Source organism: Microcaecilia unicolor, chromosome 1 (assembly GCF_901765095.1).
Source record: "Microcaecilia unicolor chromosome 1, aMicUni1.1, whole genome shotgun sequence".
Taxonomy (NCBI): domain Eukaryota; kingdom Metazoa; phylum Chordata; class Amphibia; order Gymnophiona; family Siphonopidae; genus Microcaecilia; species Microcaecilia unicolor.
The window spans coordinates 645,178,916-645,199,689 of NC_044031.1; the positions used below are offsets into that span (position 1 = coordinate 645,178,916).

Here is a 20,774-nt window from a genome sequence, read left to right on the forward strand (position 1 = left end):
CCTTGAGGTACCATAATCGTCATCCTTCTCCAAAGTAACCCTCAACGCTTCTGTTTTATCCATATTAATTTTTAATCCTGACAAATTGTTTAAATTCCTCCAAAGTAATTGGTATAGGGTCTCCTAAATAGAACAAAATGTCATCTGTGAACAATGCTATTTTATAATTGGTACCTCCCACCTTCACCCCGAATATCCTTATTGGCATGAATTCTCTATGCTAAGGGCTCCACTATCAGCACAAATAACAACAGGGACAATAGGCACCCCTGTCCAGTCTAGTGCCGTGCTCAATAACAAATGGTGCCGAGTACCCCCTGTTCACCTTCACTAGCACTGCTGGCCGGTCATATAATTCCCCATCCAATAACTAAAATTAGCCCCAAGGTCTACTTTTTGCAATATGCTAAATAAGAATTTCCAACTCACCCAGTCGAATGCTTTTTCTGCATCTACTGCCAAAAAAGCATTGTTTTATTTGTCCTCTACTGTGCTGTCCACATTACATGCAGAGTACATTTTATGTTATCAACTACCTGGCGGCCAGGAACAAATTCTGTTTGATCACTATGAACAAGCTGAGGGAGAACTTTTGCCAATCTAGTTGCTAGGATCTTTACTATGAGTTTTACATCTAAGTTTAAAAGACAAAATGGGTCTGTAGGACCCACATACTGTCAAATCTTTACCTTTCTTAGGGAGGATTATACCTGCTTCCCTCATTGATGGAGGGAGGGATTCTCCTTGTAGCAAACTATTACCCACTCTCACCATGAGGTCTCTTAGCTCACAAATTTTCTTTAATAAAATTGGGTCGTAAACTCATCTAAACCAGGGGCCTTCTGTGATTTCAACCCATTTAAAGCTTTGCCATTTCCATTCCCGTCATGGGGTATTCAATAATGCAACATCAGCCTCAGACACTGTGGAAAACTGTACAGTCTCTAAGTAAGCCTGAATTGTTCCCCCTTCCCTTCTCAACCCTATAGAAATCTTGAAAATTTTCCACAAATTGGGTTCTTATTTCCTATCACTTTATACCATTTTGTCACCTTTCACTTTTTGGATCACTTGTACACCTTTATGTTCCTTCAGTTTCCATGCTACAAGTCTCCCTGTCTTACTTCCAAACTCAAAAAGCTTTTGTTTTAATGTTAGCTTTGAAAATCTTACTCTCTGCACTTGTAGATTGCTAAGTTCCCTATGGGATTTTGTAAATTCAGCATTTACCTTCCCTTTGGGGCAGATTTTATGTTGCTTCTTTAAGTAATCTAGCCTATCCCTCAAGTGTAATTCCCATCCTACTCTTCTTTTTTTGCAGGCGCCCCCCCCCCCCCCCACACTTTATAAACCCCCAATAACACTGCCTTTAAAGCATCCCATACAATTCACTCCTCTACTTCTCCGGTATCATTTTACTTCATATAATTTTTGACTGTGTCCCTCACTTCCTGGTCCACCTCCGCATATTGCAACAAATTCTCCTGTAATTTCCAAAAGACAACCTATTTGTTTCCCCTCAGCTTACTAGAAGTGATCCAGACATGCATGATCAGATAGATAAATTTGGCTCAACTCCAACTCTTCCACACACCCAAAAAGACTCCTATTGCCCCAAAATATGCCTATCCCGGTATAGGAACATTGGGCATGGGAGTAGTGGGTGTAGTTTATCTGCCTGCATGATCTAGTCTCTAGATATCCACCAAATTCAATGCCTTAATTAGTTGGCATAGGTGGATCCTATGAAAATGACTTATCCCCCCCCTACCCTGAATGATCCATCCATGCACCCACTACCAAACTGAAATCACACCCCATTATTACCACTCCTTCTACAAATAATAACATCTTTCCCAGTAATTTATAGAATTTACTCTGTCCCTGATTCAGTGCATACATATCCTATGTAATAATTTGCACCTCCAACGTTCCATTGCTGTCTGGCTGCCTGGGTTCGTAACATCTGATGACGTTAGCCAGCCTCCAGCGTTCCATTCCCTCTCACTGCCCTGCCCTCGTGTCAAAACGTAATGATGTCAGAGGGCGGAACAGTAAGAGGGAAGGGAACGCTGGAGGCGAACTGATGTCAGGAGGGAAGGGGAGGGGAGAATTGATGGACATGGATGGAAGGACAGTAGAGAAGAAAATTGCGGGACATAGATGGGAGGGCAGGGAAGAGGAGAATCTCTGGACATGGAGAGGAGGGGAGGGAAGAATCGCTCTCCCTCCGCTCTCTATCTCAGTTGATAACACCCTCATCCTCCCCGTCTCATCTGCCCGCAACCTTGGAGTCATCCTCGACTCCTCCCTCTCCTTCTCTGCGCATATGCAGCAGATAGCCAAGACCTGTCGCTTCTTCCTCTATAACATTAGCAAAATCCGCCCTTTCCTCTCTGAGCACACCACCCGAACTCTCATCCACTCTCTCATCCACTCTCGCCTTGACTACTGCAACCTACTCCTCACTGGCCTCCCACTTAGCCATCTATCCCTCCTTCAGTCCATTCAGAACTCTGCTGCACGTCTTATCTTCCGCCTGGACCGATATACTCATATCACCCCTCTCCTCAAGTCACTTCACTGGCTTCCGATTAGGTACCGCATACAGTTCAAGCTTCTCCTACTAACCTACAAATGCACTCGATCTGCAGCACCTCCCTACCTCTCTACCCTCATCTCCCCCTACGTTCCTACCCGTAACCTCCACTCTCAAGACAAATCCCTCCTTTCAGTACCCTTCTCCACCACTGCCAACTCCAGGCTCCGCCCTTTCTGCCTCGCCTCACCCCATGCTTGGAATAAACTCCCTCAGCACATTCGCCAGGCCCCCTCCCTGCCCATCTTCAAATCATTGCTCAAAGCCCACCTCTTCAATGTCGCCTTCAGCACCTAACCACCTACCTCTATTCAAGAAATCTAGACTGCCCCAACTTGACATTTCGTCCTTTAGATTGTAAGCTCCTTTGAGCAGGGACTGTCCTTCTTTGCTAAATTGTACAGCGCTGCGTAACCCTAGTAGCGCTCTAGAAATGTTAAGTAGTAGTAGTAGTACATGGAAAAGAGGGGAGGGAAGAGGAGAATCGCTGGACATGGAGAGGAGGGCAGGGGAGAGTCAAAATCACTTACAAGAAAGCCTTTCTAGAGCCCGTTTCATTGTTGAGGAAATGGGCAGGGTTCCACTAGTTAATAAATGTTACAACCTGTTCTCCGCCTTTAAGTATTGTGTAACAGCTCTCACCTTGCACCACTTCTGCAAAGTCAGCAATGTCCTGAAAAACTTTATTCAACTTTATTCCACTGCCACATAATTTCTTGTCGCTACCTCGCTCTACACAGAACTTCTTTCTAGACATAGCTGTGAAAACAAGCTACGTCATCTCTGGGACATTCATCTTTCCTAGTACCTAAGATGCGATGAGCATGTTCTAATTTAATAGAAGGTGGAGCATCCCCAGTACCCTCACTGAAAGCCAGAGGGATTGACATACCTCTATAGTACCACTTCCATGCAATAACGCCTCCTCCTCAGGGTTCCCTCTGAATTACAAATTAGTGCGACACAATCTATTTTCCACATCCTCTAGTCGCTCTTCCAGGATCTTGTTTCCCCCTCCAAATTTTCCACCCGGATGCACAATGTGGCTGCTCTGGTCCACTGGATACATGAACCTCACACAGGCCAGTATAGATACCACCCCTGCCACCCATATACCTGGGCTGACTCAACTTTCCCATATATCACCTTTACATTATTTCGCTAGAAGCTAAACAGGGTGAAGAATCAAGAGGAGTTTCAACCTTTGCTTAGTCCTCTTGCTTCAGCATGGAGATGTCTCTCTTGCAAAGTAGCAAGCTAATGCATAAGGCATATATTACTGTCTATGGGAGGATGATACATGCGATTAGTGTGAAAGAGTCCCCGGTATGTATTCTGTATACCCCTTTTTTCAATGTGAAAAACTACAACTTCTGTGTTTAGGAGTGCTGAAATCTTTAGAGCAGACCCTATGAAGCAAATTTGAGTGGTCATATGAAGTTTTGAGGTTAAATTTGGAAGATGATTTAATTAATCAGGCTTTAACAGAAGCTTCCTGGAGGGGGGTGTTGACAGCAATTCTAATAGCAAAAAGTGCTATGTTGAAACACTGGGTGGGTCCTCACGGTCCCGTTAGCGTAATGGCAAACATTCATGCTTGAGATGGCTGAGTGGGAGTTCAAATGTTATCAATCTAGAATAAAAGCTGGAATTCTGGATTATTGCCACTTCTGAAGAAGCTTTTACGATAATTTCCCAGTCCTTCTGCAAATGCAGTAGTAGTAAAGGGAGAGGCGGGTTGGGATGGGAACAAGAGAGAAAATGTGAAAAATCAGAACAGCAGTTGAGCATATGATTGATTTATGGGATATTGCTTCAATTCAAGTGTGCTGGGTAACTATATCCACAATGGCTTCTTAATGTATTTTTCTTATATGTATTATGATATTGAACTTGTACTTAAACTTTGAACATCTTGGGGCAAGTAGTGAATGCTATAGTCAACTTTTAAATTATGCTGCATTTCCAATTCTTGTTCATGTTCTTCAGGGCCAATTTTTTTCTGATATTTTATGCTTACTTGTATACAACTGTGTTGTTCAAAAAAGATATACCAAAAAAAAAAAAAAAGAACAAATCAAACCAGCCATTCACTTACCAGCTTAAATGTTCCCCACTGAAATTCATCATTTTTGTGAATTTTTCTTTAAACATGATTCCCCTTCCTGCACTATGCACTTACCCACTCATCTTGCAGTGCCTTCAGGATAGCTGGGATACTGGTGGCAGAGGGCGGCTTTGGTCGGATTGGGTGGGCAACTATGGACAAAATGAGGCAAAACACAATGAGATAGGCTGATAATCTAACTACAGAGACAGGATGCAATTCAAATCCAGCAAAACGTTTGATTAACTTTGTGGTTTTTAATACAATATTATCCTCCTGATTTTTATTTCAAACTTGAGAAAAATACTAGCATAAAATTTTTTCAAAGTGCTACTTACCTGCTCCAACTGTGGTGAATCTAAGTAAACCAGGTACCATTTTGATATGACCTCTATTAGAGCCACAAACAAATATCACATGGTTTAATGTAAAGAATAAGGAAGGACATCTGAAGAGCAGATCCTTAAACTATGCAGGTCCTACAGTGATACAGATAAAGCAACAATACAGCGTGGATAGCTGAAGAGCAGATGTTCACCAAAGCCCTGTGAAGATATCATGCAGACATATGTACAAGAATACAGCATGGACAGATGAAGCGTGGCTACTCAGCATAATCCCATACAGGCATTATACCAGGGGTTCTTAAGAAAGTCCTTGGGACACACTCAGCCAGTCAAGTTTTCAGAATATCCATAATAAATATGCATGAGACAGATTTGCATACAATGGAGCCAGTGCATGCAGATCTCATGTGTGAATGCAGCATGGAGAGCCAAGGATGGTACTTGGGGAAAAGAGAACTGGGAAGGACTAGGGTTTACTAAACCTCTGTTTTGGATGATGGTTAAGAATTCCATTAACATGCATGATCAAAACACATTCCCCCAAAATCTATAAATGGTGCTCAAAATTGCATGCTCAAATTTGGCCATGTGCCCAATTTGAGTAATGAGGCAATTAGCACCAATAATGGGACATCAAACCAATCATTGGAACTAACTGGCAATCCCTACCTCCCTCCCTCTCCTCCGAGTTCCAACCCCCCTCCCCTCCGAGTTCCATGCCCCCCTACCTCCAAGTTCCAGGACCCCCCCTTTGCATTCCAGGACCCCTCCCCCTCGCGTTCCAGGACCCCTCCCCTCCCCTTCGATTTCCAGGACCCCCCTCCCTGTTCCATGCCCCCCCTCTCATCCGAGTTCCCCTCCGAGTGCAAGCATGACCTGTCCACCTGCCCCTTGCCTTCCTAAGTGCCGGCTGTAATTTAAAACTTGTTACCTCGTGGTCCGGCGGCAACAGTGAAGCGGAGCAGGCATAGCGCTTCAAACTGACTTCCCTTCTGTCTCAGCTCTTCCTCTGGTCCCGCCCTCATTTCCTGTTTCCGGAAGGGCGGGACCAGAGGCAGAGCTGAGACAGAAGGGAACGCACGCAGAAGCGCCGCTCGCCTTCACTGCTGATGCCGGACCCCGAGGTAAGAATTTTTAAATTCTGGCTGGCATGCAGGAAGGCAAGGGGCAGGCGGAGGACAGGTCATGCTTGCACTCGGAGGGGAGAGAGAGAAGAAGGGAGGCGCGGGGGTCTGGAGATTGGAAGAGAGGAGGGGCACGGAACTTGGAAGGGAGGGAGGGGGCGGGCGGTCCTGGAAATTGAAGGGGAGGGGGGCCTGGAACACGGAGAGGGAGGGGGCATGAACTCGCAGGGGAGGGGGGGCTGGAACTCGGAGAGAGGACCGGGGGGGGGGGGGGGGGGGAGGGAGAGGGGCGATTCTCCCGTGATTCTCTACTCACCTCCAACGTTCTGTGGCTGGCTGGGGCTGGCTTCCCTTCCCTTTCACTGATCCGCCCTCTGACATCATCGCAAGGGCGGACCAATGGAAAGTATGTTACGAACCCAGGCATCCAGACGCAGAACGTTGGAGGTGCAAATTATTATATAGGGTATAGGGTCAGAGAATAAGCTCAAAAGAAAAAAAACTGGCACGAATTCTAGTTAGGTCTGCTGCTTAACACTCTTTTTCCCAGCAGGGACTCTAAATCTACTTTTATAATTATCCTTGCAAACTAGACTTCAGAGAGGAAGGAACATCTCCCTGTGGGAACTATGGAACTTTCTCACTTAGTTCTTCAATTCAGTGCCTTTCATCACAGAAGTGACTCCTCTCCAAAGAGTACGCTTGTGTAAATCCAACGCAGTATCTTGAAAGCAGAGGCTGTGTTGGGTGCTCTTCTGATACTCTGTCTTCTTTCCGAATAGAAAAGAGAAGTATGGAATAACGCCTCACAAAAGGGTAAAAATAGAGAGGTGCCCAGGGCTCAAGCAGCCCTGTGGTACTTCACCTGATCTCCACTGTTAAGTACCTTGCCTCTCCCCCAGTTTTGGTGCCCAGAGAGATCCTAGCTAGGTTGACTCAATTTCCCCGGAGTGCAGGAGATCTCATTGAACTCCAACACTTAGAAGTCTCACCAGTACTTAAGGAGGGGAGGTCTGGCAGTTCCTTGGTGATGGCTTACCACTCTATAGGCATGAAAGCCAGCCTGGAGAAGAGTAAATGACCAAGTGCTACATGATTTGAGATCTTTACCCCGTGATTGGGAAGCAGTTCCTGAGAGCTATTGGGCACTGTCCATTAGGGTGTCTTTGTCACAGGCTCCAATTTCAGATCTCCCACAAATATCTGCCAGTATGAAAACTCTTTCTGCACAGTAGCTGGACTCTATCTTTAGAGAAAACTATTTCTAATTTGACTGCTTTTTTCCGGGATTCTCCATAAAATGCAGGTGCAGAAGGCTGTGGATTCATCTCATACCCAGAAAATAAACTCCTTGGACCTCACATACTCAACCTAACTTTATCCAAGTTAACAAATGATTAGAAAACTTGGAAACTATTACTAGGGCCAAGAAATTACATATTTTGAATGTTCCTAAGTTACATTCAGTACCTCAAGTAGGAAAAAGAGTGGAAAGCTATGAGGAAGGAGCAGAAGTTCCTAACCTTACTAAAGGTGGTTCAGACATATCTGGGATCTCAGAAGAAGAAATGGGGGAGACTATAATGGCGCCTTTTGGTGCCTTTGTGTACCCTGTCTGCATTTTCAGAATAGATGTACAGTACAGTCTCGATTATCCACCATCTAGCACATCAGACAGACCCCCCCCCCCCCCCAGTGACATAATTGTATCTTCTTCCATTTTCTGGTGTAGCAGAGGGAAATTTCGCACCTGAGACTATTTGTTTCAGACCCAGGACCCTGCTTTTCCAGCCTTTGTTTATGCATTGTTTTCCATATTATCCAACTTTTCACTTATCCGACAACAAGTCAGTCCCATCCGTTTATGTTGGATAATTGAGACTTCACTGTACTATGTTCCTGAGCAGCTGAATATGCATTTTTCTTGACTTGTGTAAGATACAAGCCAGAAAAAGTTGTATCATGGCCTTACTTTTCTCAACTGTTTTTCTCACTGGCCCTACTTTGCTCATGTGTTTTCCTTGTAAATGTTTAATACCCTACAAGCCTTTACTGTTAAAAGTCTTTCATTTGATGCTAAAAAGCTAAATGCTCAGGTTTAGTTCAGGGTGGGGGTGGGAAGCCTGTTGAAAGGCTTATATATTTGCATTAAGAGGAGCATTGTTTCATGATGTTTTGTTTTCCTTTTTTGTGTGAGCCAAGATGTTTTTCCTGCTGTAAAATCTCCCAGGATATTATAGATTGTGGGTTATGCTTTATTCTTTGAATATATGGAATATTTGTATTTCCCTTTTTATGACCTTTTACTGGTTTTCTTGTACAAATGTTTATACTTGTAGTTCTTTAAAAATGTATTTGAACAAACAAAGTAAAAAGAAATTTCACTTGTGAATATAGCACTATTGATGGATGAGCCCCACTGCAGTGCCATGCCATTCCACAGAGCCACCCAAGCCTGCCCTGTGCCCTCAGTCAGAGAAAGGCTGCTGTAATACTCAAAGGAAATGCCGCTTCATAAGGCTGTGGTGTCTCTTGGGGGAAGGGGGGCGACTTCAAAAGGGTTTGTTGTGCACATATGAAAGTAATGATCTTGGATGCCATGTGGGGCAGAAGCAGATTTTGACTAAATGCACAGTGATGAAGAGCTGAATTCCAGAAAAAGGGCCAGGTACATATCAACCACTCATATAAGCTCCTACTTCCCCCTTTGAGATCACGGAGCTGTTTCTCAAGAAGGAACTGACTACCAGCCCCCCCCCCCCCCCCCCCCCCGCCCCACATCTCCTCAAGGTCTAACGGCATGTAACTAAGGAGTTTCTCAAAAATCTCCAGCATCTTCAAGATCAATGGCTGGTATTCTTTCCTCTCAGTGACATCACAAGACTTGACCTCCATGGATGGATGCTTCTCCTTTTCAGTAATTTCTCTTCCAGTTCTTACCTTTGAGATCTATTAGCTGCTCCTCTGACAAGGGATGGTTGTTCACTGGGTCTGTGCCATTCTCTGCAATGTACTTCTCAATCAGTCGCCGCTCAAAAACATGATTGGACACTGGAGACACACAGGGGTGCTCTGGGACCTCATTGGAAACTAGGGAATAAATGCACAAAGATAATATGGTAAGACAGAGATCATCTCCTCTCAACCATCCCCAATCTCAAACATACACCTTTAATCATCACTGCTTCTTGGATGTAGTTTTCCACTTTGTTGAAGTTTTCACAACCCCACCTTCTGAAACCAAGCAGATATACAAAACTAATGAATTCATCCTCAGCTCCCAGACAAGTTTCTTCTGCACAGCCTGTCTCCTCACACAACTCTATTCAATAGCAAAGTGATGAAACCTCTCTCCCCAGTAATAGAGCTGAGCTCCATGGAAACTGTTACATAAATTTAGTGCTATAGTCAAAGCAAGAAACAGTAATTAAAACACAATTTGTAGACAATCTATAGACAGAAGTACACACAATAAAACTAACCCAAATAAACCATAAAACCAAAAGCACAAGAAATAAAAAAAAAAAAAGAATGCAGCATCCCTTAGTAAAGCACAACAAAATAAATTATAAATAAAAATTAAAAACAGAGATGCAGCTAAGGTGAAAAACACACACACATAAAAACCATAATGTAAGGGAATTCCAACAGTTTACACGCAAACATGCTAACACATTTCATCAGCTAAAAAGAGAGATAAAACCAGGCCTTTAATGGAAGAAGTAACTAACTTGTTAGTCTCACTCACACACACAAGGAGTGACACTGGCTGCACATACTGCAGCAGGACATGTTTATCCACTCCTACCCTAGCTGATATAATATTTAACCATCTCTCTGACCTCATGTGCAACTTTCTTTAAATGTCACCTTATTTTCTAACTTCTCTTCCTCTCTTAGCTATCTATATGCTCCATCTTTGCTTATACCCTACACTGTCAATTAAAATGTTCTATTACATATTTTGTTGACATTGTAAGTAGTATATACTATGCCGTATTATCTGAATATTTTTACTGCTGTAGTTGTCTATTGCTCATGTTTGATTTATTCTTATTGTACACTGCCTTGAGTGAATTCCTTCAAAAAGGTGGTAAATAAATCCTAATCCTATATAATAAAACACACCTCCAACGTTCTGAAGCCGAGAAAGTGAAGCCTTCAAGCCTTGAAGCATTCCTGCAACGTTCCGGAACTACAGCTTCAGAACATTGGCGGTGCGTTTTATTATATAGGATGTGCTCGGTGCTTTTCTGTAGCACATGGGGGGAATTTAATATATGCTGATTAAAGTGGAGGAGTGGCTGAAGGGGAGCAGGGGAGATAGGACAATTGCTGGGTGGCTGGAGGGGGGCAGGGGCACAGGAGAATCGCTGGGTGGCTGGAGGGGGGGCAGGAGGAGATTCACTGGTTGGCTGGAGGGGGGCAAGGGAAAAAGGAGACTCGCTGGGTGGTTGGAGGGGCGCAAGGGAAAAAGGAGAATTGCTGAGTGGCTGGAGGGGGGGGGCAGGGGACAGAGGAGAATCGCTGGGTGGCTGGAGGGGGGCAGGGGAGATAGGACAATCGCTGGGTGGCTGGAGGGGGAACAGGGGACAGAGGAGACTCGCTGGGTGGCTGGAGGGGGGGCAGGGGAGAGAAGAGCATCGGTGGGTGGCTGGAGGGGGGGGGGGACAGAGGAGACACAATCGCACCCAGCAGTCTCTCTCTCTCTCACACACACACTCGCATATGCACTCTCTCTCTCTTACACACAGTCAATCTCACACATATTCTCTCAAACATGCACACTCTGAGGAAAACCTTGCTAGCGCCTGTTTCATTTGTGTCAGAAACAGGCCTGTTTTACTAGTAAACAAATAAAATAGATCATATAAATATATATAGACAGAATAAACAAACCAGGAGAATGTGAGCACTGTCTCCACCCCTGGAAGAGTGTTACCATGGAGATAGAGGCTGATCTCATGGGATTCCATCAAACTCTCAACAGGATTTTTGTATTCTTTTGCATGCCATATTAACTGCCAAACACTTGACCAATCCTCAAGAGAAATCATTCTTAATTTTATCCATGCCATCAAAAGACACCCGATTAAGCATATTACTTTCCAGCTCAGTTAATGTAAACAAGTACTGCAGCTACCATGTTTATTGATAGTTATGTCTATGCTAGGAGATATTCCCGAACATACCTCAACCTCCATTTCCCTACTTTCAAGGGCGTGAAATACAAGACGCTACACGCGTCAACCTTTTCTCACACGAGCACGCAGCTTTGGAACACACTGCCACGCAACTTAAGAGCGATCCACGAACAAGCATCCTTCCGCAGATTACTGAAGACCCATCTATTTGAGACAATTTACGGAAACAACCAAAACACATAGAGTCCACACTCACTGTTCAACAATGCATCACACATCCACTTATGATCTCTCATCCCCCATAATTCCACATTACTCATACATTTACTCACAGAAATATGTACACCATGTGCCTCTGTGTCTTAACACTGCCCTTAAGCTTCCCATTGTCTCCTCCCAATGTCTCAATGTTGATGTCCCATTGTGATATTCCTAATGATAATTTGATTATCTCGCATAACTTGTACAATGTAACCCATAACCAAGTTGTAACAACTATATTCTCATTATTCTTATCTTATTGTAAGCCACACTGAGCCCGCAAAGAGGTGGGAAAATGTGGGATACAAATGCAAACAATAATAATAATAATATGCATTCTAGCTGACATATCTTGGACTACATTTCAAAGCTGTGACCTGATGAGATGATGCATTCTAGCTAACATGCATATATCTTGGTCTAGCTTTCAAAGGGAACGGGAAAGGAGATGGGATGTCTTTCTGTGGTTACAATCTTAAGGGCCCTGTTTACTATGGTGTGCTAGCGTTTTTAACTCACGCTAACATTAGACATACCCATATATTCCTATGGCACAGCTTAGTAAACAGGGCCCAGAGTGGTTTACAGATTATATACAGGCACTTATTTTGTACCTTGGGCAATAGAGGGTTAAGAGACTTGCCCCGAGCTACAGTGATGCTCTAATCAAAAGAGATGTTAACTCTTGAAAGCTAGCTACGAACATATTATTAGTCCAATGAAAATGAACCATGTACATCTTGTTTGTTGACCTTTATATTTACAAAAACATAACTGAATACATGAAACAGGCACAGCATGAGCAGTACAAGCTTCCTTTACCTACACTGTCCCATTACAGAGAAGGCAGCAGCAGTACAAGCTTCCAAACACACATATATATGGCCCCACCATGGAATAGATAAAGCATGGGAAAGAAGAATGCAAGCTTCAAATACACACTCACTGTTCCACCATAAAACTAGAGGCCAGGGCAAGCTTCCCTCACAGTGCTCAAACATAGACAGGAAGAATAAATACTGGCAAGTACTATTAAAAAGATGGTGTTGGGGGGCTTGCAGTTGTATAGGAAACTTGGGTTCATTTGCCTAGCTGGAAAGCATGCAAACTAATTTTATAGTAATTTTCATGCAAATGTGGTCATATATGCATATAAATGGCCTGTTATAAAATAGTGACCAACATAATAAAAGCATGCACAATGACACAATGGCACATTCTTTGCCAGTAGGCATGTACAGGGGTGGAGTTTGGGCAGAGTTCATAAGTACATGCACAGATTATAGAACACACTAATTACTCATGCACTTGAATAATCTAGGTGTGAACATTTATATATATATGCTCAACAGCACCTAAGCAGACATCCACTTGACCTCTTAAACCAGATGCCCTATTATAAAATTGTCCTCCACACATGACTGTGTAATTTGCATCTACAGATTATGTGTGCAACATAGTAACATAGCAAATGACGGCAGTTAAATAATGGAAGTCCATGGTACCTCAGCTTCTAGACAACTCTTTAGAAACAATAAGAGTAGGCCATGGATAGGTTCTAACTAATTCAAAATTCAGAGGTGTAGCTTAATGGTTGGAGCATCGGGCTGAGAACCAAGCAGTGGTTCTTTGTGATTTTAGGCAAGTCATTTAACTCCCCATTGCCTCAGGTGTACACTTAGATCGTAAACTCTCCAGAACAGGAATCTAGCTAGTATAACTCACTTTGAGCTACAACTGAAAAAGGGAAGGGAAAATGGGACTTGATATACCGCCTGAGGTTTTTTGCAACTACATTCAAAGCGGTTTACATATATTCAGGTACTTATTTTGTACCAGGGGCAATGGAGGGTTAAGTGCACAATGGCTTTCGTTTTCTATGTTAAAAAACAGATCCAAAAGCAAAAACGAAGCACTGAATGACAGAGAACCAATGCAATTAATGGGGAAAAAACACAACATATATAGCAAGTGTTAATTCTTTGGGAACACATTTAAAAAATATTATGCCAATAAAGTTTTTGGAAATCTATTCCTGGAGAGGGGATATTCCCTTGGAGGGAGGGGGCAATTCTGAGAATGAAAAGAAATAAAAAAAACTATCATAGTATTGTATCAGCTCTAGGGATACGCAGCGAGAAGTGGCCTCGCTATGGAAGAAGGGGATACATCAAACATCAGGAAACGTGAGGTTATGTTTTAGAGATCACATGGGGACGGAAAAAGTGAATATACAGCTGAAGGGGGTATATTATGGGAAGGTATGTAATGAAGGCAACATACAGCGATTATAAAGGAATGCATATCAGGGGTTTATTATGCTGGAAGAAGATATTCAGGGAGTCGCCATAAAGGGAGGATGATACACAGTGGAAGGGTTATTATATGGCAGGGAAGACACACACAGAGGAGGGAGGAATTTGATGTGTAGCAGCTATGACGAGTGGAAGCTAAACAACGGATGGAGGCAGAATAAAAGACGGGGGGGGGGGAGTTTGGAAGGAGGGAAAAATTTCACGGGGTTATTATGTGGGGGGAAAAGGCTATCCGGAAAGAAGGGAATCCACAACTGAGAGTCCCTGAGCGACACTCACTAGAGCAGATAAGGGACATATTTCAGGCCGATCCGAGTCCGGTTTTGCTACCCAAGCCTCCTTCCGTTTCGGTTCTACCGGACACGAATAGGTCCTTTCTTTAGCGTGTCGCTGCCACGCGCCACAGGCAGCTTGAAGCGTTCCTCCGCTGGGCCCGCGCGTTGAAATCTGAACTGCGCAAGCGCAGCGATTTTTTTTTTCCCGGTGTCCCGCTAAGCTCTGAATCGCGCAGATTCTGTGACGTATTTCCGGGTTCGTACTTCCTGTTAGTTCGCCCGTGACCTATGACGTAGAAGCGACAAGAAGAATATTTTTTATTATTATTATTTGCAATAATTTTTTTATTGAATTTGTTCAGTGAGTGGAATGAGTAGCTACAGCGCGTGGGATGTCGGGGAAAGCACTTAGGTAAAAATGTTCTTCCCTCAGTTCCCGCCATTTCTCTGATGTTTAGGGTAAGTGCTTTCCAGTGATAGTGTTACAACTGGAAGTGACGTAGGTTAAGGGGTCGGTTCTCCTCCGTCCAGTCCAGTACAGGTTATTATAAGATTTAGAATTAGAAGTATAAGTGGGAGGCTTTTTTTGCAGGACAATTTGTATGTGTGATGCCAAAATTAATAAATATAGTAAGTGGCGAATATATACAGAAGATGACTTATGCTGTTCTTTTTCCAACCTGTGTGTGGGTGTGTTTATGACGAATGTAGCGAAGGCAAAGGAGCAACTTTTGAACCTTTGTTTTTTTTTAATTTAAAATATTTATAGCCTGCTCCATCCCAAATTTCTGAGCGGGTTACAGTGAATAAAGTATTCTGCACTACTGGAATTGCTATTCTCATAAAAAAGAAATTGAACTTTTTAAGGGGGAGGGGGAAATTACCAAGCTGTATTAGACCTTAAGATAGTTGTGTTATGTGTTACATAAAGCAGTATTTCCCAAATAAGTCCTGGAGTACCCCTTTGCCATTCAGGTTATCCACAATGAATATGCGTTAAACAGATTTGCATATAATGGAGGCAGTGTGTGCAAATCAATTTCATACATATTCATTATGGATATCCTGAAAACCTGACCGGCAAGGGGGTACTCCAGGACCGACTTGGGAAACACTGACCTAAAGGACTTAGCACCACATCGCTGCGGGTTACGTGTAAAGCAGCTCATTACTACGTAAAAACCATAACGCAACTTGGGTGCAAGTGGTGTTATTGGTAGTAAAATAACCCCAGCTAAGCGGGCCTCACTTTAAAGGAGCTGCAGAACTGATCTAAGCCTCCCACCCCCAGGCCCGATCACACTTCCCCAGCCCCTCCTAAGGTCTCTCCTTCCATCAGCAAGGGCCTGTGGGCCTTGTATCTGATGGTCTAGTGGTCTGGGGCAAGAGCAATCCCCAATCACTCCTGCACTGCTGGCCCCGGGACCCAAAATGGCACTGGCAACCCCCCAGTGGTTGTCTCATGTTACTACCTCTAGGGGATCATGTTTCCACATAAGGGCTTCCTTTACTCTAAAATTACTACTACTACTTATCATTTCTATAGCGCTACTAGACGTACGCAGCGCTGTACACTTGAACATGAAGCATTTAGAACAAAGGAATGGATTTTTTAGAAAGTAAGCAAGAAGACCTAGAAAATCAGTGTAGATCTAATGTACGTATTATTGGAGTACCTGAAACATAATGTAGAAGACGTACAAAATGGTCTAAAATTTACAATATTGGTAAAAATACAAGTTCCCATGTGAAACTAGACACAGCTCATAGGGTGAGGCATAAAAAGTCACTTTCAGTAAAAGATCCACTTTCAACAGTAGTATGTTTCCACGTCTTTCAAGAGAGAAAATTTAAAAACAAAATTCATAATAAGCCTATTCTGAAATGTAAAGGGCAGCCTATCAAAATATTTCCAGATATCTCTGTGCTTGCATTGGAGAAATGGAGAAGTTTTAAATCGTTTACTACTTGGCTTCAGCCCAACTATGAAGGTCAAAAGGCATTTCCCTTTTGGTCTTCAGTTTGTATATATTTATTTAGAGGATGCACAAAACTGTTATTTTTGGTTTTGGTCAAAACTGAAAATGTACCACCATGCCCCTTGCAAATAAAAACAAGCCTCACTCGGTCCCCCCCCCCCCCCCCCGCATCCAAGCTAAAGCAGGCTGCAGTCCAGCATCACTGCCCCACCCCCCAAACAAAAACAGGCCCTCTGGCTCCCAAATAAAAGCGGGTTCCCCCATCGACCTACCTTACAAACTCTGGTGATCTAGTGGCCTAGTCGGAGCAGGAGCAATTCCCTGTCACTCTTGCCCATTCCTATGCCAGCCCCGCGTCAAAATTGCTGCCACAACTTCCCAGGTTTGTAAGGTGAGCTTGGGGGGGGGGGGGGTTACGGGTGGGAGCTCGCTTTTGTTCAGATGGGGCATAGTGGGCCCAGTTTTCCTTCGGGGGCAAAATGGGGCCTGCTTTGGTTGGGGTGGGGTGGGGGGGGGGGGGTTTCAATTTGAGTCAAAAATGTACTGGCATTTGCAACCAAAATAGAAACAAGACCTACTTCAAATATCAGGCTTGTTTCAGCACTGGAACCAAAATTTGGTCAGCCCCTATATTCATTATATCTTCTGTTCAACGGTGTTTTGAGGTGTTTTAACAATTATCATGTCAAAAGGAAACCCCCTCCCCTGACAAAGAACTTGTGATTCCTTGGAAAGAAATGAGGGCCAAGAAAAGAAAGATCTCAGAGAGCCCACAGTTTACTGTCTCCTCAGCAGCAACTCAGGTTTACTGTCTCCTCAGCAGCTTCTGTTGATTTAGCCCAAAATGAACATTCATGTGCTAGCCTCCCTGAAGAAAGTCTGGCAATGGAAGGTAACTCAGAGGGTTGATTTGTTTTGCCATTTCTACTAAAATAGTACTACTTTTGCTCCAGGCATATCACTTGAGTGAAGATATCTCCACAAATCTTCTGACTGTTAAAAATCCAAAGGGGAGATTCTGATGAAGATATGAGCCTGTCATTGCTTCCTTGTGTTATGATTCATAAGGCATCAACTCCTAATGATAGCTCTTGTAGGGGCTTCATTTATTTTATTTCATCTGATACAGTTGTTTCTATATTTTTTAAATTCTTCTATTCATTTATTTTTTCTCCCAGTTATAATTATTATTTTTAATTTATCTTTATTCTTATTTTCTTTCCCAGATTCCTTTATTTCTCTATGGAATCAGTGGCATGTGATTGTTTTGGTATGATAGGATGGATATTAAGTGGTTCTTTTCTTAGGGTCTGTGTTTAGATTGGTTGCGCAGAATGGCTATCTTCTTTTGGGGCCATCGATTTATGTTTGAAATCAATTTATTAGCACAACTGTTAAATATACAACAAGTCAAATCACAAATCAGCGTAACCATTGCATAGCAATAACAGCAGACATTCCTGATCATGTACAGATTTTTCCCCCTGTCCCTCCTTGCTTTTCCTTTTTTTATATATTTTCTCATACAATTATCCCACTCCCCTGTTTAAACACGTTTAACATGTCTTAAAGTAACTGAGGGCCTGGCTTCTTATAACCCTCGGGAGTCCATATCCTACCCTCTTTCCTTTTAACCCCAACAGCTATCCTGCCCCCTTCCACCACCCTTATGCTGAACTGAGTTACAGATAGTGGGCAACCAAAGATCCACAACTAGTCTCTCCGTTACAAATCCAATTGGTTTAATAATAGGCTGCGAGCTCGACCAGAAGGAACTGTAAGTACCAGTCCCAAACTGACAAGAATGTTTTTTTCCTTTTAAGAGTTAGCTTAACATCTTGTAAACTCTTTTGTGCCAATGCAAAAAGGGTATCTCCATTTGCACCCAATATTGAAGGAGGGCCTTTAATTCTGTGACTCCCATCTTGTGGAAGAAGAAGCATTCCCCTGTACTGGAAACCCCAAATTGATCAGATTGTCCTAATATCAAACCCACTGGATTCAGCCTTACATTTTGGCCTGATATCCTACTGGCTTACTGGATTATGGTTCTTCAGTAGTGTTGCACATTAGTACATCTCCACAAAGCATGGACCTGTCAGAGAGATTGGTAAGTACTGTTTTTATTCACATCTTTTGTTTATTTACACCTGGTTAATGTCAACAAAGAAATTGGCAAGACAAACTATGAATAATTTTCCAAAATTTTTATTCTTTCAACTGTCCTCCCTTGGACAGAGGCTGTATAAGAACATTATACAGGAAGCAAAGTATACTTACAATATCAAAACAGCAGCAGATACAATATACAGATACAATGCTAAGTCTTTGCTTAGGTCTGTTCTCAGTCAAGCTTCTTATATACTTTTTTACATCTGCTGCACCCAGTTATTGTACCTCCACACAGCTTATCCCTTAAGGCTTTTTCTTATCTGCAGGTGTCAGCTACATTCTTTCCACTTTTTCTCAGACCTTCTGTCTCCTTTTCTCACCACCCTTATAATCCCATGGGGTACATATTGTTTGCACATGTTACTGACCCATAGGTCATTTGCCTCATAACTCTGTGTTATTGCCAATCTGTAATTTCCTATAGCTCTAAGCTGTTCTGCTTAGATCTTACACATTGCTCAGTATTATTTACACTTTGGGGGGTGGAAGGGGTCAGTGACCACTGGGGGAGTAATGGGCAGAGTTGTCCCTGATACCCTTCAGTGGTCATCTGGTCATTTAGGGCATCTTTTTATGCTTTATTCATTCTAAAAATAGGTCTAGATCAAAACGTTGAAGTTTTAGCTCTAGACATTTTCGTTTTGTTCCATTATGGTTATAAAAATTCCAAATATTAGGAACACCCTAAACCCACCCTAATCCCACTGCCAAAACACCCCTGACATGCCCTCTTGTTATTTGGATGCACTGCACATGAATTGCATAGGTAAATGCCTGAAAAAACAGGTTTTGAAAATACCGATTTGGACGTTTTTTTTTATATTTAAATTGTTTATTGAATTTTTATAACAAGCAAAAACAAAAATTTTTTCTTGTACAGAAACACAGAGCCACATTATTACAGGAATTAATATAGCAATTAAATATTCTCTCTTCCTTAGACCACAACCTCGATTTGGACATTTTGAGAAGAAATACATCCAAATGCTGCTTTATGACACTTTTTGGACATTTTTGTCTTTTGAAAATGAGCCCCAGAGTAACCTGAGAACCTCCATAAGTGACAGAGAGGGGCATTTTCGAAAGGGACGTCCTTGCAAAATGGCGAAATCCAGGGGCAGGGAAACCCGTATTTTCGAAACATCTTTCGTTTCGAAAATACCATCAGAGATGTCCAAATCCTTAAATTTGGATGTCCCTAGATTTGGACGTCCTTGGATTTGGACGTTTCTGACTTTCGGCGATTTTCGAAACCAAAGACGTCCATGTCAAAAACATCCTAATGCAAGCCATTTGGTCTTGGGAGGAGCCATCATTTGTAGTGCAGTGGTCCCCTTGACATGCCAGGACATCAACCGGGAAAACCCTAGGGGGCACTGCAATTGACTTCATAAATTGCTCCCAGGAACATAGCTCCCTTACCTTGTGTGCTGAGCCCCCCAACCCCACTCCCCACAACTGTACACCACTACCATAGCCCTTATGGGTGAAGGGGGGGGGGGCTCCTATATATGGGTACAGTGGGTTTGTGGTGAGTTTTGGAGAGCTCGCTGTTCCCTCCACAAATGTAACAGGTATGGGGGTATGGGCCTGGGTCCGCCTATCTGAAGTGCACTGCAGTACCCACTAAAACTGCTCCAGGGACCTGCATGCTGTAAGGAATATGATGGGGGTAGGAGGGAAGACAGGGCTAGAGAAAGGAGATCCTATTCCTCAGAGAAGTGGAGAAAGGAGAAAGACTACAACTCCCACCAGTCCCCAAGAGGAGCGCAACCTAGAATGCAGGACTACGTTTCCCAGCAGTCCCATAGGGAGGCATACCATCGCAGCAGGGACTTCCATTCCCATCAGCCCCTGGAGGAGGTTGAGAGAAGGACAAGGGCAGGGAATTGGAAAATCCTGACACAGAGAACTAGGCTAGGGGAGGAGGTCCTGAATCTGCCTAATCAAGGAAAGGAGGGGCAGCTGGGAGAGGGGTGTGGGGAGGAACCCATGGACTGGCAAGGGGCAGAAAAGGGAGTGGAAAGAGAACAGGAGGCTGGATACTTCAGCTCTAGCTAAACTAAGAGGTGAGATAAAGCAGCAGTTGGGAGCTTGATATGGGAACTGGGTGTAAAAAGGAAGAAGATGGTTTTCTCCAAAGGGAAACTGAGAAGCTGTTTTTCCTGGAGGGTCCAATGGGGAGAGGTGGATGGGAGATAGTGCTGGCCCAGTGGGTGGTGATTTTGAACCCTGTGGAAACTGCTTTACATGAACTGCTGGGATTTTGAACCTTTGGAAACTGCTTTACATGAACTGCTGGGATTTTGAACCCTGTGGAAACTGCTTTACATGAACTGCTGGGTTTTTGAACCTGTGGAAATTTGCTTTACATTAACTATTGGGGATTTTTAACCCTTTAAAATGCTTTACATGAACTGCTGTGATTTTGAACCTGTGTTGAACCTTTGG

At 43.2% G+C, this 20,774-nt stretch overlaps 1 protein-coding gene across 1 annotated transcript in view; it reads right to left on the minus strand.

Annotated features, from left to right (window-relative positions):
* PRPF19 (pre-mRNA processing factor 19) overlaps window positions 1-14,385 on the minus strand; it is a 61,212-nt gene extending 46,827 nt beyond the window's left edge. Inside the window, exons 1-3 of the mRNA XM_030222169.1 lie at window positions 14,177-14,385; window positions 9,118-9,267; window positions 4,782-4,858 (exon numbers count right to left, since the gene is read on the minus strand). Of these exons, the coding sequence (XP_030078029.1) occupies window positions 4,782-4,858; window positions 9,118-9,267; window positions 14,177-14,195 (246 nt within the window). The 5' untranslated portion in view covers window positions 14,196-14,385. The remainder of the gene's footprint in view (window positions 1-4,781; window positions 4,859-9,117; window positions 9,268-14,176) is intronic.
* Window positions 14,386-20,774: the final 6,389 nt, after the last annotated feature.